The sequence below is a fragment of the Chiloscyllium punctatum genome, chromosome 22, assembly GCF_047496795.1.
Source record: "Chiloscyllium punctatum isolate Juve2018m chromosome 22, sChiPun1.3, whole genome shotgun sequence".
Classification (NCBI taxonomy): Eukaryota; Metazoa; Chordata; class Chondrichthyes; order Orectolobiformes; family Hemiscylliidae; genus Chiloscyllium; species Chiloscyllium punctatum.
Genome location: NC_092760.1, coordinates 83576756 through 83593248, shown reverse-complemented (window position 1 = coordinate 83593248; position 16493 = coordinate 83576756). Strand labels below are relative to the sequence as shown.

Sequence of the window (16493 nt, the reverse complement as noted above, 5' to 3'; positions counted from 1 at the left end):
TTAAACTACATTGCGCATCTGCAATTTCATTTTTAATGATTGATGTATTTGTGCTGAGATTCCCTCGCTCCTCTATCCACTAAGACTTGCACTTTCCAAATAATAAATTACCTGCCTATTCTTTCTAAATTAAATCCACACCTTCACATTTATCTGCATTAAACTTAATTTGTCAATTATTTGCTCATTCTGCAAGTTTATTAATGTGCTCTTGAAAATGGAATATTGGCTCCTTTATTTCAAATGGTTTGTAGTGTAGGAGTAGACAGAGATTCTTGATCAGTCCAAGAGTCAAGGGTTATGGGGAAAATGCAGGAAAGGGATATGAGGAATTTGGGATTAGCCACGATCCTATCAATGGTGAAGCAGGCTCGAGGGGCCAAATGGTCCCCTGTTCCTATTTCCTTCTGGTCTAGTGGCCTTATGGTCTTATATTGTTGGAGTCCTCTTTGTTTTCGATTCTGACTTGCCAGTATCTGCAGTCCTCACTTCCTCCTCTTTGTCTTGTCAGTCCTCCCCATTTATATCATCCTATGAATTTAGAAGTTGTGTTTTTAGTTCGAATGATTCATGTCAATTGTGACCAGTGGTGGTCCTAGTGCTAATCCACTTCCCACCTCCTGTCACTAATCCCTCTCTCTGCTTTGTACCTTGAAGTCAACTAGCAATCCATTCTGTCACTTCTTTTAATAAAAAATTAAAAGCATTTCTGGGATCTGGGTGTCACTGGCTGGGCCAGTATTTGTTAGCCATCCCTAGTTGCCCTTGAGAAGGTGGTCGTGAGCTGCCTTCTTGAACCACCTGCCATGGGTTGACCCACAATGCCCTTAGGGGAGGAATTCCAGGATTTTGACCCAGTGACAGTGAAGGAATGGTGATATACTTCCAAATCAGGATGGTAAGTGGCTTGGAGGGGAATTTGCAGGGAGTGGTGTTCTCATGTATCTGCTGTCCTTGCCCTACTAGATGGAAGTGGCGTGCATTTGGAAGGTGCTGTCTGAGGACCTTTGGTGAATATCTGCAGTGCATCTTGTAGATAGTTACAGCAGTGTGTACTCTGTGTTGGAGGTGGAGTGAGTGGGCGCTGGTGGATGCGGTCCCCTGATTGCACATTTTCTGCCCTTATTCATTAAACTAATAAGAGGAACCTGATCCAAAAATTTGGAAAATTTAAATAAGTTATATCTACTGCTTTACCATTGTCCACTCTCACTGCTGGCTCCTCAAAAATTACCCAAGCCAGTTCAAGAAAGCCATGCTCTCTGATACTATGCTTATTTCTAAAAGTTTTTTTCTGTTCTCTCTGTTAGTAAGGAATCCATTTTTTCCTATTATAGAAACTGACTGGTCTATGCTCCCTGATATGCTTTTGAAAAGCATCACTGAAATCAATTATCTACCACTCCCCTGGCCTCATAAACATCAGCACGGAAGGAAGTCATTCAGCTCATCCTAACCACACCCACTAACAAAGTTCTAACTGCATGAATCCCATTTTCTACCTCCTGGCCCATAGCTTTGGAGGCTATGGCAATGCAGGTGAATGCTTAAATGTTGTAAGAGTTTTTGGCTCAACCATCCTTTCAGCGAATGTGTTCCAGATCTTTATTACCCTTTGGGTGAAACAATTTCTCTTCAATTTTCCCCTTAGCCTTCTACAGCTTCCCTGAGATCTATGGGCCTTGTTTCTTGACCCTTAACTGCTGGGAAATGTGCCTTATTATATGTGTCTATGTCTTTCATAGTCCGATGCATGTCTGTCAGATCTTCTCTCAACCTTGACTGCCCCAAGGAAAATAACCCAGCCTATCTGACACACTAGGAAAGCCTGGATCGTCTGGGCTTGGACTCGCTGGATTTTAGAAGAATGAGGGGTGTGGGGGGGAGGGGGGGGGGGTGGAATCTAATGGAAATAAATAAAACCCTGATGGGACTGATTTGGAGATGCTGGTGTTGGACTGGGGTAGACAAGGTTAAAAATCACACAATACCAGGTTATAGTCCAACACTAGCTTTCGGAGCGCTGCACCTTCAGGCGGTTGTGAAATATAAGATCGTAAGACCAAATTTATAGCAAAAGTTTACAGTGTGATGCAACTGAAATTATATATTGAAAAAGACAAGGATTGTTTGTTAAGTCTTTTATCTTTTAGAATGACCATGTTGGTTTCAGTTCCTTCATATGAAAATCCCAGAACCTTTGTTTAAAGTTACATTCTGAAGTGCACTTTAACAATAAGTGCCATGTCAGCTCAGATAATGCATTGAAGGTGTGAGGTGCCCTGTGTGAGGCTGTCCATATGGGACTGGACAAACTAGATGTAGGAAGAATGTTCTCTCTGGTGGAAAAAGCCCAGAACTAGGGGGCTATACTCTAAGAATAAGGGGTAAGGCATCCGGGATGAGAGGAGGAAGAATTTCTTCACTCAGAGTTGTGAACCTGTGGAATTCTCTCCCACTTGTTAGATATATTCAAGAAGGAGCTGGATGTAGCCCTTGCGGCTAAAGGGATCAGGGTGTATGGAGAGAAAGCAGGAATGAGAGCCTGAGATTGCATGATGAGCCATGGTCATATTGAATGGTGGTGTAGGCTCAAAGGCCGGATGGCCTACTCCTGCACCTACTTTCTATGTTTCCATGATTTTATCTGATCTTTCCTTGGAGCTCTGAGCCTCCAGCCCAGCAGCAACCTGGTGAATCTCCTTTACACCTATTCTAGTGAAATCACATCCTTCCTATCATGCGGTGACCAGATCTATGTGCGGTACTCCAAATTGTGGGCTCTCCAGTGCTTTATATGTGATCTCAGGGCTTCCCAAACCATATTACCATCAATGAGAGTACTTTTGAAGTATGCTCTTAATTGTAGTGTAGGAAGTGCAGCTTTGAAACTTCATGAAGCAAATTCCACTATGCTTCACTATAGCAATGATCAGATAATGTATTTTAGTGATAGCAATTGAAGGTTAGCAAAGATTGTTGTGGAGGTAAGTGTCCACAGGGAAAATCATATTTTCAAAGATGTTTGGTGCTTGGAATGTTGCTTACCTCAGTCCAACCACCTTTAACACCTTCAGAAGGCATATTAATATATAGTAACATGATGAAATTAACCAGTCTCTTTGGCAGAAAGGCAGGAGAAAGATCTTGGGAGTTGCGAAACGTATTCCTTGCAAAATGTAATTTTGCCAGCTGGCAGATTAGACAATTACGGGTGACTTCCTGACTCTGTGGGCATTTTGTCCACTATTGGAGAGTGACCCGCCGTAGGGAAGGATCATTTTTGAGTAAATGGAGAGAGGTGTCACTTTATGGACACTCTGTGGCTCATGGACACCGCTGCCTATGAACATGGCGTCCAAGTCTCTGCTGCTTTCATGGGGCCACTGCACCCTCTCACCTCCCCCCACAAGTGCAAGAGGTCTCCCTGCTTGACCCCCAGCATTTCTTAAATATACTTAACCCTCACATGCTCAGTAACTGTTTTCAGAATAATGGTTCAGTTAATCCTTTGGTCCACAACTTGTTTAGTTACATTATGACTGTAGCAACCTCATAATGGTCCTTATTTCAATTTAAAGTGCTCATCCTGGACTTAGTCTTCTCTCCCTCAAGCTGAATGCAAAATTCAATCACACAATTGTCACTAATACCTATCATTGCTTTCTTTGATCATCAATCCCTGGGTGTGATTTGAGCCCAGAGCTTTTGGTTCCTTCCCTATCCACCATACTTAAAGATATCCTGCAAGCCGCAATGAGGGTATTTTAGTTTTTTACCGCTATCCATTCGTAAATATAATGAGTGCTGCCATTTTCAACAGCAACTTAATCCATAACAAATGTTCAAATTCTCCTGAATCTGACTTTCAAATTAATTTATTAGTTTGCTTTAGTCTCCTTTTAAAATGAAAGCGAAATATAATGTTCGTGGATAGATAAATGTTTAATTGAATGCTGCTATTCCAACAAGTCCTTTCAGTACATAAATAATGCCAACATCCACATAATTGACAAACTCTGACTGCAACTGACTGCCTCTAATTAATCAATCTGTTGAACCACTTGTATATACCATATGAAAATGCAAAATGATATATTAATCAGCATTACTAATTTCATTTTTAATTAAAATATGTACAGCATTAGACAATTCCGTCTGCAAATTTTAAATAAATATGCAGCTACAGCATTTAATCAAAATTCAATTTCATGTATTCTGGTTAATGCTAGCCTTCGCAATAATATATTGGATACTGCGTGGCCTAATAAGTCTTTTCATTTCATTTTAAAAAAACTGCATAGTCTTCAACTCAACCTCACCAAAATAAAGTATCAAAGATCTCATACTGATCATAAGCACAGGCTTGAATCAAGTCAGGGCTTCATTCTGTACTTTTGGATCACATTCCTGGAATTTCTTCCCTAGTGGGAACAGGAAATATATCACCATTCCTTCAGTGTCACTGGATCAAAATCTTGTAGTTCCCTTTCTAAGGGCATTGTGGTCAACCTACAGCCTGTGAACTGCAGTAATTTAAGAAAATATCTCATTGCCCCATCTCAAGGACAGATAGGTGCAGGCAATAAATGCTGACATAGACAGCAACGCTCAGATCCCACACAGAATTTTTTTTTAAATCATTGCGGCGCAACTTCATATGAAGTATCTATTCATCACCAATCATTATCACCTTGAAGATTTTAACCTTATTCTGAGTTTAACAGCCTTCCATTATCTCACCCAAATTAACATTCTTCATTTGTGAACTCGGGTCGCACGGCAAATCCTCCCCTTGGAATTTTTGTTTCCCCTTGAACTGTTTTGGTATTTTGAAATATCCCCTGAAATGACTGCCACTGCATCTCTGTTAACCCAAACCTTAACCTCATTTTCAAATTCACATCAACAAGCTCCATGTTCATGTCCTCATAATTACCCTTATTTCAGTTTAAACTGCTAGTCTTGAACCCATTTTTCTCTCTCTCAAAGTCAATGTAAAACTAAACCATACTAAATTGAGTGCTCCACACAGACACCTCCACTCTGCGGTCATTAATCCTACCTCATTGCATAATACCGGGTCTAATATAATCTGCTCTTTGGTTGGCTCCCAAACATGCTGTATTATGAAGTAATCCTAAAAACATTCGTTGATCTCCTAATCCAGGCTGCCTTGACCAACTGATTTTTCCATTCTATGTGTAGATTAAGATTTCAAAAGATTATCACTGTTAGGCTCTTCTGATTTCTTTTATTTTCCAGCCTATTTGGAAGGTACTGCTGGCCAAGAGAGGGGGTTGCCAAGTAGATTGGGACTGAAGTCAAGACACTACAGATTACTCTTGGGAGCACAGATGTTATTGATCATATTTGGGGAGGGACAAACACCTGGGATCTGGAATTGCTGTGCCCTGCAATTTCCCCTGAAGGGGAGCAATGTTAAAGTGTGTCCTGTAGCTACATACTCCAGGAGGTAAAGATTGATGGGAGGCAATGTTTAGTAATCCCAGGATCTAGATAATGCTCTGGGGGACCAGGTTCAAATCCTACCATGGCAGATGATGGAATTTGATGTTAATGAAAAGATCTGAGAAACAAAATCAAGTCTAACAATGACCTTGAATGCACTGTCATAAAAGGAGAAAGTGAGGACTGCAGATGCTGGAGACCAGAGTTGAAAAATGTGATGCTGGAAAAACACAGCAGGCCAGGCAGCATCCGAGGAGCAGGAGAATCGACGCTTCGGGCATAAGCTCTTCTTCAGGAAGCCCTTCTTCCTGAAGAAGGGCTCATGCCCGAAGCATCGATTCTCCTGCTCCTCGGATGCTGCTTGGCCTGCTGTGTTTTTCCAGCATCACATTTTTCAACTCTGCACTGTCATAAAAACCCATCTCGCTCGCTCTGTCCCTCGCTGTCTCTGTCCCTCGCTCGCGCTGTCTCTGTCCGTCACTTTTTGTTTCACCTCTTTTCCTCTCTCTCTCTCTGTCTCTCTCTCTGTCTGTCTGTCTCTCTCTCTCTCTGTCTCTCTGTCTCTCTCTCTCTCTGTCTCTCTGTCTCTCTGTCTCCAAATGCTCCATGCAGTATCACTTGGAGTGAACAACGCACCGTGTGGAAGAGATGATATTCTGTCTTCACACTGAGAATACCTGACATGGTGTTCTGTGACACTGCCATTGTGTTTAGTGGGAGTCGTCATCAAACAGATCAAGTAACTCCAAAATTAGGAATCCGTGAGGGCCTATAGGCTATTAGCTGCAGCTGAATTGTACTCCCAACATAATTTGCAAACTCATGGCCAGGCTTATCCCCACTCTACCATTGCCACTAAGCCGGGGGATCAACCTTGGTTCAATGGAGAGTGCAGGAGGACATACCAGGAGCAGCACCAGCCATACCTGAAAATGAGGTGTCAACTTGGTGAAGCCACAACTCAGGAATACTTGCGTGCCAAACAGCATAAGCAGCAAGTGACAGGCCGAGCCCAGTGATCCCACAACCAATCGTTGTGACCCTGGCTCTAATCCTGCCACATCTAGTCCCGATGAATAACCTGCTAGAAGTAGCAGATTCACATATATCCCCAGTGGGCATACTGAGGGCAAAAGATAAGGCTGAAGCATTTGTCATAATCTTCAGCCAGAAGTTTTGTCTGGGAGATCCAACTCAGCCACCTCTTGGAGCTGTCTTTTAGCCAATTCAATTTACACCATGTGATTTCTAAAAAACATGTCTGGACATACTGGATACTATAACAGCTTAGTACCCCGAAAATGCTCTGGAAAGAGTACTGAGAACCTGTGTTCCAGAACTTGCATACATTCTCTTAAGTATGCAGGCAACAAAGGCATTAATGCCACAATTTGGAAAATTGCTGAGGAATCTCCTGAGGTACACCAAAAGATGGATAAATCCAACCCGGCCCATCAACCAACTCTGAATCATCATGAAAGTTTTGGAAAGGGTTAAGAGGTGGATCATGGGACACTAGATGCATGATTGCTGCATTGATTGGGAATCTAAAGTGTTAAAAGTTAATTCCAGTGAATTACGTAGTTAATGAGATGCCAGTTCCTGTGTTATGAGACTCTCGACCACTGATGCCAGAAGATCATCTCATGTTCTGAGGAGGGAGGGCTTAGATCACAAAAGCGGAGAATTGCAGAACTATTACAGCCCAGAGCGAGGCCATTCAGCCCCTTGTGTCTGCATTTGTCTCCACTTTATTCTGAGGCCGAGAATCTGATTTTCAGGATCTCAGTCAATTAATTTCTCATGCTCATCACTCTTCTCACATCGTCTTAGAGCACAATCGTCTACTCCCAGGTTTAATCTATTACATCTGAATTCCATTTAACTTGTGTATTTGGCAAAGAAACTGAAGGAACTTCACATGTTGCAATTAGTAAATTTGCAGATAACATCAAACTTGGTGGTATAGTGAACAGTGAAGAAGGTTATCTAAGATTACAAAGAGATCTTGAAAGTTGGGTCAATGGGCTGAAGCGTAGCAGATGGTATTTAATTTGGAGAAAGGCAAGATATTGCATTTTGGTAAAACAAACAAGGGCAGGACTATAACAATTAAAAGTAGAGTCTGGGGTAGTGTTGTAGAATAGAGAGACCTACGGGTTACAGGTACATAATTCTTTGAAATTTGCTTCACGTGGAGGCAGGGTAGTTAAAAGAGCCTTTAGCATGCTTGCCTTCATTGCTCAGATCTTTGAGTATAGGAGTAGTGGCATGTTAAAGTTGTTCAGGATATTAGTGAGGTCGCTTCTGGACTACCGTGTCCAGTACTGTATGCCCAGTTATAGGAAGAATATTATTAAGCTGGAGAGGGTTCAGAAACAATTCACCAGTTTTTAAAAAGTCATTTGGGGTGTGGTGGTCCCTGGCTGGGCCCAGCATTTCTTGCCTGTCCGTAGTTTTCCTGAGAAGGTGGTGGTGAGCTGCCTTCTTTAACCGCTGCAGTCCACCTGCTGTGAGTTGACCCACAATGTCCTTAGGGAGAGACTTGCAGGATTTTGACTCAGCGACAGCGAAGAAATGATGATCTTTTTCCAAGTCAGGATGGTGAGTGGCTTGGAGGGGAACCTGAAGGTGGTGGTGTTCCCATGTGTCTGCTGCTCTTGTCCTTCTAGATGGAGGTGTTCAAGGATTCAGAAGATGCTGTCCGAGGATCTTTGGTGAATTCTGCAGGACATCTTGTAGATAGTACACACTGCTGCTCCTGAGTGTTGGCGGTGGAGGGAATGAATGTTTGTGGATGTGGTGCCAATCAAGCGGGCTGCTTTGTCCTGGATGGTGTCAAGTTTCTTGAGTGTTATTGGGGCTGCACCCATCAGGCAAGTGAGTAGTGTTCCATCACATTCCTGACTCGTGCCTTGTAGATAGTCGAAGTCAGGAGGTAAGTTACTCGCTTCAGTATTCCTAGCCTCTGACCTGTTCTTGCAGCCACTGCTATTATGTGATGAGTTCAGTTAAGTTTCTGATCAATAGTCTCTCCAAGGATGTTTATAGTGGGGTACTCAGTGACGCTAACACCATTCAATGTCAAGAGGTGGTGGTCAGATTGTCTCTTACTGGTGATGGCCATAGCCTGACATTTGTGTGGCGTGAATGTTACTTGCCATTTATCAGCCCAAGCCTGGATATTGGAAAATCACAGCTGGTCAGGCAGCATCCAAGGAGCAGGAGAATTGTGAATCAGGAATGAAGGGCTTATGCCTGAAACTTCAAATCTCCTGCTCCTCGGATGCTGCCTGACCTGCTGTGCTTTTCCAGCTGCACACCTTTTGACTCTGATCTCCAGCATCTGCAGACCTCACTTTCTCCAAGCCTGGATATTGCCCAGATCTTGTTGCATTTGAACATGGACTGCTTCTGTATCTGAGGAGTTCTGAATGGTGCAACCAATGGCGAACATCCCCACTTCTGACCTTATGATGGAGGGAAAGTCATTAATGAAGCAGCTGACGATGGTTAGGCCGAAGACATTGCCCTGGACAGTTCCTGCAGAGGTGTCCTGAAGCTGAGATGGCTGACTTCCAACAGCCACAACCATCTTCCTTTGTGCCAGGTATGGCTCTACAAACTGGAGAGTTTGACCCCTGATACCCATTGATTCCAGTTTTGCTAGGGCTCCTTGATGCCGCAATCAGTTGAGTATAGCCATGATGTCAAATGCTGTCACTCTCACCTACCCTCTGGAATTTAGCTCTTTTGTTTGAACCAAGACTATAATGAGGTCAGGAGCTGGTGGAACCCTATCTGGGTATCACTGAGCAGGTTTTTGCTGATCAGGTGCTTCTTGATAGCACTATTGATGACATCTTCTGTCACTTTACTGATGATCAAGACTGGAACATTGGAGCAGTAATTGGTCGGGTTGGATTTGTCCTACTCTTTATGTACAAGACACGTCTGGGCAATTTTCCACATTGTTAGGTAGATGCCAGTGTTGTAACTGTACTGGAATAGCTTGGCTAGGGGAGCAACAAGTTCTGGAGCACACTTCTTCTGTACTTTTACCAGAATGTTATCAAGGCCCATTGCCTTTGCAGTATCTAGTGCCTCCAACCATATCTTAATATCACGTGGAGTGAATCGAATTGCCTGAAGACTGGTGTCTGTAATGCTGGGGACCATTGGAGAAGGTAGAGATTGATCATTCACTTGTCACTCCTGGGTGAAGATTGCTGTGAAAGCTTCAGCCTTATCTTTTGCACTGATGTGCTGGGCTCTTCCATCATTGAGGATGGGGTTATTTGTGGAGCCACCCCCTCCAGTGAATTGTTTAATTGTCCTCCACTGGATGTGGCAGGACTGCAGAGCTTAGATCTGATCTGATGGATGTGGAATTGCTTAACTCTGCTTATCACTTGCTGTTTATGCTGTTTGGCATGCAAGTAATCCTGTTTGGAGGCTTCACCAGGTTGACACCTCATCTTCAGGTATGACTGGTGGTGCTCCTGGCATGCCTTCCTCCACTCACCACTGAACCAGGGATATCCTGGAGTACAGTTCTGCTGTCGATGACTCACAGCACCTCATGGATGCCCAGTCTTGGTTTGCTAGATCTGTTTGCAGTCTGTTCCATTTAGCAAAGTGATAGTGCCACACAACACAATGGAGGGTATACTCAATGTGAAGGTGGAACTTTGTCTCCACATGGACTGTGCGGTGGTCGCTCTTACCAATACTGTCATGGACAGATGCATCTGCAGCCAGAAATAGTCAGGATAAGGTCAGGTATGTTTTTCCCTCTTGTTGGTTCTCTCACCACCCGATGCAGACCCAGCTTAGCAGCAATGTCCTTAAGAACCCGATCAGCTCGATCAGTAGTACTGCTGCTGAGCCACTCTTGAAATCCCCCACCCAGAGTACGTTTTGTGCTCTTGTCATCCTTAGTGCTTCCTTTAAGTAATGTTCAACATGAAGGAGTACCTCATCAGCTGAGGGAGGACGGTGCATGGTAATCCGCAGGAGGTTTCCTTGCCCATGTTCAACCTGAAGCCATGAGAATGTTGAGGACTCCCAGGGCAACTCCCTCCTGACTGTATCTCACTGTGCCGTCACCTCTGCTGGTGAGACAGAGCATATCCAGGGATGGAGAAAGTGAGGACTGCAGATGCTGGAGATCAAAGCTGAAAATGTGTTGCTGGAAAAGCGCAGCAGGTCAGGCAGCATCCAAGGAACAGGAGAATCGACGGGAAGGGCTGATGCCCGAAACGTCGATTCTCCTGTTCCTTGGATGCTGCCTGACCTGCTGTGCTTTTCCAGCAACACATTTTCAGCTCATATCCAGGGATGGTAATGGTGGTGTTTGGGACATTGTCATACACGTGGAATCATACCTTTCAGACAGTGTCAGGCTGTTGCTTGACTAGTCCATGAGAGAGCTCTCCCAATTTTGGCACGAGCCCCCAGATGTTAGTGAGGAGGACTTTACAGGGCCAACAGAGCTGTTTCTGCATTGTGTTTTCCGGTGCCTAGGTCGATGCCAGAAGATAAGTCTGGTTTCATTTCTTTGAGACTTTGTAGCATTTAGTACAATTGAATGGCTTGCGAGACCATTTCAGAGGGCAACTGAGAGTTAACCAAATTGCAATGGGGTAGAGTCACATGTAGGTGAGGCCAGGTGAGGATGGAAGACATTAGTGAATCAGATGGGTTTTTCCAACAATTGACAATGATTTTGTGGTCATCAGTAGATACTTAATTCCAGATTTTTTTTTCACTGAATCAAATTTCACCATCTTCCATGGTGGGACTCAAACCTGGGTTCCCAGAATATTACCTGGGTCTTTGGATTAATAATCTCATGATAATACCATTGAGCCATCAACTTTCCTTAAAAGGATTGGAGAGTTTGAGATATAACGAAGATATAAGATGGTCTGTTTTTCACTGAAGTGTAGGAGGTTGAGGGTGACCTTATAAAGGTTTATAAAATCATGAAGGGCACAGATAAGGTGAATGGCGGGTGTCTTTTCACCCAAGATCTCAAGACTCGGTGACATATTTTTAAGGTGAGAGGAGGACTTCAAAAGACATGAGGGGCAATTTTTTTTACATAGTGGTTTGTGTATGGAATGAACTTCCAGAGGAAGTGGTGGATTCGGGTACAGTTTCAATGTTTAAAAGACATTTGGATAAGTACATGAATAGGAAAGCTTTGGAGGGATATAGGCCAAGCGCAGGCAGGTGGAAACTTGTTTAGTTTGGGATTACGTTCAGCATGGACTGGTTAGACTGAAAGGTCTGTTTCTGTGCTGTATAACTCTACGACTTGATATGCTGCTACCGAGGATTCTATTTCTGAGCAATACCCTCAGGCCTTTAGTTTGTCTAATATAGCAAAGGACTGCAGTGAGTGCAAATATATCTGAGATAAATGTCTGTCTTCATTAAGTTGAAGCAGCTGTGCTGGCAGAATGCAATACCTTTGCAGCAGGTATCAGTCCCAAGATGAGCATATGTCATATAGATTTGATGGAAGAAAGACCACATCGCTTTATTTTACAAATATAAAACGCACAAGGATCAAATTTACATCCTTTGCAAAAGCTTGGTGATTGCACCACCTAATCGATTAACCGCATTTTAATTAAATTGGGTGAGGGAAGATACTTCCTCAATTCTATTTTGAATTCCAAACCCTGATCATTGGCAACTGAGGTCCAATTAACACAACATTAAATTTAGTTTTGCTTCATGGATTAATTCCTAAAAATCATTCAAGGATGATGCCAAATGAATCCATGTAAAACAGTTGTAATCAGCAAAAAAGCTAGGGTTCGATGCCAGTAATCTCAGCTGGACTCAGACGGAGATATTCTGAAGAAGGGCAGTTGTGCTGCACAACTTCTTTTTAGTTTCTTGTATTCAAATTATTGACTTTTAAATGCACTTACTCCTGATTTAATTGTCAAACCAGAAAACAAATAGAATGTTAAGCAAGTTTGGGGTGGCATGGTGGCTCAGTGGTTAGCACTGCTGCCTCACAGCACCAGGGTCCCAGGTTCGATTCTCAGCCTTGGGTGACTCTCTGTGTGGAGTTTTCACATTCTCCCCGTGTCTGCGTGGGTTTCCTCCAGGTGCTCCAGTTTCCTCCCACAGTCCAAAGATGTGCAGGTCAGGTGAATTGGCCGTGGTAAATTGCCTATAGTGCTAGGTGCATTAGTCAGAGGGAAATGGGTCTGGGTGGGTTACTGTTCGGAGGGTCGGTGTGGACTTGTTGGGCCGTAGGGCCTGTTTCTGCACTGTAGGGAATCTAATCTTAAAAATAAAGAATCTTCAACAGCTTATTCGAAAAGGTCCAACCAAACCAGTATTATTGCTGTATTTGTTCACCAGTTTAGAAGATGCATCATTAACAAAATGTGATTACGTTTATGGTTTAATAGCCCCATATTAGGATAATTAGCAAGCCTTCTCGATTGATTAATTTTAATTAATGTGATTACAACCAAATTACAAATCATGAAACCTTAACTCAATTTATACATTTTTTTTCTTATAAATTTTGGTCAAAAAGAAATTATTGTTTAAAAATTATTGTACTCTCTGAAGTAGTGAGTATAGTGAAGTTGGAAGTGGGGGAGGTGGAGTGTGAGATGTAATTAACCAAAATAGGTGGAACGGAAACACCAAATAGTCATTTTTCGCTTGGTAATTTTGCAAATAGATGTGACAATTCCAAGTACAAACTATAATGGAATTTTAAGTACAATGGTGTTAATCCAAGAAAATGGTTTTCAGACTGAAGGCTAAATTGCAAAGTAATTAAGATGAAAAATTTCCTATTTGGTCAAATTGGCGATGTTCGTGAGTTAAAATTCACTAATGAGTTAAAATTCTGTGTACAGTGGCAATATGTGTTTTTTTTAAACTATTATGTTGTAATCTGGACCTATGGATCATAATGTTGAAGCCTCTAACTTCCTTTCTATCACATGACTGACCATGAATCTCTCTTGCTTTTACTTTGTGCCATCTATGTCATTGAGAAGGAATTTCCAGGATGATACACAGGATGTGTTATGAGCACCCTTTCTTTGGTCATTAATTTCTGAGTTGGGATTTGATCCTGGAGTATCTAGTTCTGATCAGGGCTATGCAACATGCTCTTCATGTAGCTGCGTAATGTTACTATACACTTCCCTCAGCACAAGGGAAGTCACCCACTGGTGTAAACCTCAGAGTTTTCTCATTCTAGATGCTAGTGTCCATTGTGAAGGTCGTACATTGTTCTCTTAAGCTAAGGGACCAATGGTAAGATGTAAGTAGATTTCAAGATTTGTGAACTTAATATGTCCAGTTGGCTTTGCTCAGAGCCAATCATGACATCTTCTAAAGTTAGACCTGTATTCAGTCAAATACATATAGTCAGTTGAATATTTGTTTTATTTAAATAATGCTGTTTGGACCCTAACCCCATAAAAGACCTCTAAACTTAGTGAAATTTAAACCTGGACTATCTGACCCAGAGGTTAGGGCACTACCACTGTGTCAGAATAGCCCATTTTTTACAAATATTATTTTTAATCAATCTGATTCACACATGTTATGACTCTCACGCCTCCAGGAAACAGATGGAACTTGAACCTGGCCCAAAAGTAAGGCCGCTACCATGGTACCACAAGAGCAGACTTGTATCTGTCTAGTTAGCAATGTTTACTAATCTCACTGTGGCTTTTTAATAATTTGGTGAAATAATGCTATTGTATAAGAGTAGGGAAGCTTACTACAAGTGAAGGTGCTGATGACACCACATTTGGAGCATTATGAACAATTTTGTATCCCTTATTTTAAGAAAAAGCATTATTTCATTGGAGGCAGTTGACGAAGATTCACTAGAATGACTCCCAGCGTGCAGGGATTGTGTTAGGAGCAGACATTAAACTCATTGGATATACAAAAAAATGAGCAGTGATCTCATTGAAATGCGGAGAATTCTTAAGGAGTTTGATAGGGTAGGTGCTGAGAGGATGTCTCCCCTTGTGGGATGGTGAAGGATCAGAAGCAATGCTCTCAGAATGAAGACTGAGATAAGGAGGACTTTCTCCTCTAAGGGTTGTGGATTTTTGGGACTCCTTGCCACAGAGAGCTATGAGGGCAGAGTCCTTGTGAATATGTCTGGCTGGGAAAGGTAGGTTCTTGATCAATAGAGTCATAGAGTCAAAGAGGTCATTGAGTCATCCGGCATGGAAACAGACCTTTTGGTCCAACTCATCCACGCTAGCTAAACTAAACTAGTTCCATTTGCCTGCATTTGGTCCATATCCCTTTTAAACCTTTTCTATTCATGTACCTGTCCAAAATGTCTTATAAATTTTGTAGTTGTACCTGCGTCTGCCACTTCCAGTGGAAGTTCATTCCAAACGTGCACCACCCTCTTGCCCCTTTTAAGTCTTTCCCCTCTCCCTTTAAAATTATGCCCTCTAGCTTTGACCTTGCCTACCCCAGGGAAAGGACCTTTGCTATTTACCTTATCTATGTCCCTCATGACTTTATAAACCTCTACAAGGTCACCCCTCAACCACCTATGCTCCAGTGAAAAGATTCCTAGCCTCGAGGGCATAGTTTTAGGGTGAGAAGGCAAAGACATAAAAGAGACCTAAGGAGCAACTTTTTCACACAGAGGATGGTATGTGTGTGGAATGAGCTGCCAGAGGAAGTGGTGGAGGCTGGTACAATTGCAACATTTAAGAGGCATTTGGATGGGTATATGAATAGGAAGGGTTTGGAGGGATATGGGCCAGGTGAGGGCAGGTGGGACTAGATTGGGTTGGGATATCTGGTCAGCATGGACGAGTTGGACCGAAGGGTCTGTTTCCATGCTGTACATCTCTATAAATTCTAAAACTCAAAACTTCCAGTCCCAGTAACATCCTTGTAAATCTTTTTGCGCCCTCTCCAATTTAATAATATCCTTCCTTTGGCAGAGTGACCAGAACTGTATGCAGTATTCCAAAACTGGCCTCACCAACAGCCTGTACAGCCACAACATGGCCTCCCGACTCCTTTACTCAATGGCCTGAGCTATGAAGGCAAGCATGCCAAATATCGTCTTAACCACACTGTCTGCCTGTGATGCAACACCAACACAGGTTTAATTGGAAGCACTAGCTTTCGGAGCGCTACTCCTGATGAAGCTAGAGCTTCCAATTAAACCTGTTGGACTATAACCTAGTGTTGTGTGAGTTTTAACTTTGTACACTCCAGACCAACACTGGCACCTCCATATTATGCCTTTGCAACTTTCAAGGACTTAGCTACTAGAATCTCGAGGTCTCTCTGTTCGACAACACTACCCAAGGCCCCATAATTAGCTATGTAAGTCCTGCCCCTTGTTTGTCTTGCCAAAATGCAACACCTCTCGGATGTGTAAGTTAAAGATCAGCCATGATCATATTGAATGGTGGAAGAGGCTCAAAGGGCCAGACGGCCTTCTCCTGCTCCAAGTTCTTCTGTTCGATGTTCTAAGCTCCAGGAATCAAGGGTTACCGGGAAAAGGCAGAAAACTGGACATGAGGAGTGTCAGATCAGCCATGATCCTATTGAATGGTGGAGCAGCTTCAACTGGCTGAATGGCTTACTCCTGTTGCTGTTCTTGTGGCATTATGGTCTTGGTCTTATCCTACGTTGTACTGAGACAGATTTTAAAAGCACAATTATGTTTATCTGCTATTGCATGTTACAATTTCTTGTATCCTTCTCTCCTTAGGCACAACAGCTGACTGATCTGGAACGCAAACTATTAGCAGCTAAACAGGAATTGGAAAAGACAGCAGGTGATAAGGTGACAAGAATTTTATAAATCAGGGCATTGGATTCTCGTTTCAATATCGGGCCACTGTGTACGTTATTATTTCTCTGCAACATTTCTGCTCCCTTTGAGATGTAATTGCAAATATGAAATTGTTTGAGCCTGGTTTCCTTGCAATTACGAAAACGCCAACACTCAGGACAGGCTGGAGAAGAGA

General features: G+C 42.7%; 1 protein-coding gene across 1 annotated transcript in view; it reads left to right on the top strand.

Moving 5' to 3' along the window:
• Positions 1 to 16493, top strand: part of luzp2 (leucine zipper protein 2) — a 388961-nt gene that overhangs the window by 257696 nt on the left and 114772 nt on the right. Inside the window, exon 8 of the mRNA XM_072592734.1 lies at positions 16235 to 16309. Within this exon, the coding sequence (XP_072448835.1) occupies positions 16235 to 16309 (75 nt within the window). The remainder of the gene's footprint in view (positions 1 to 16234; positions 16310 to 16493) is intronic.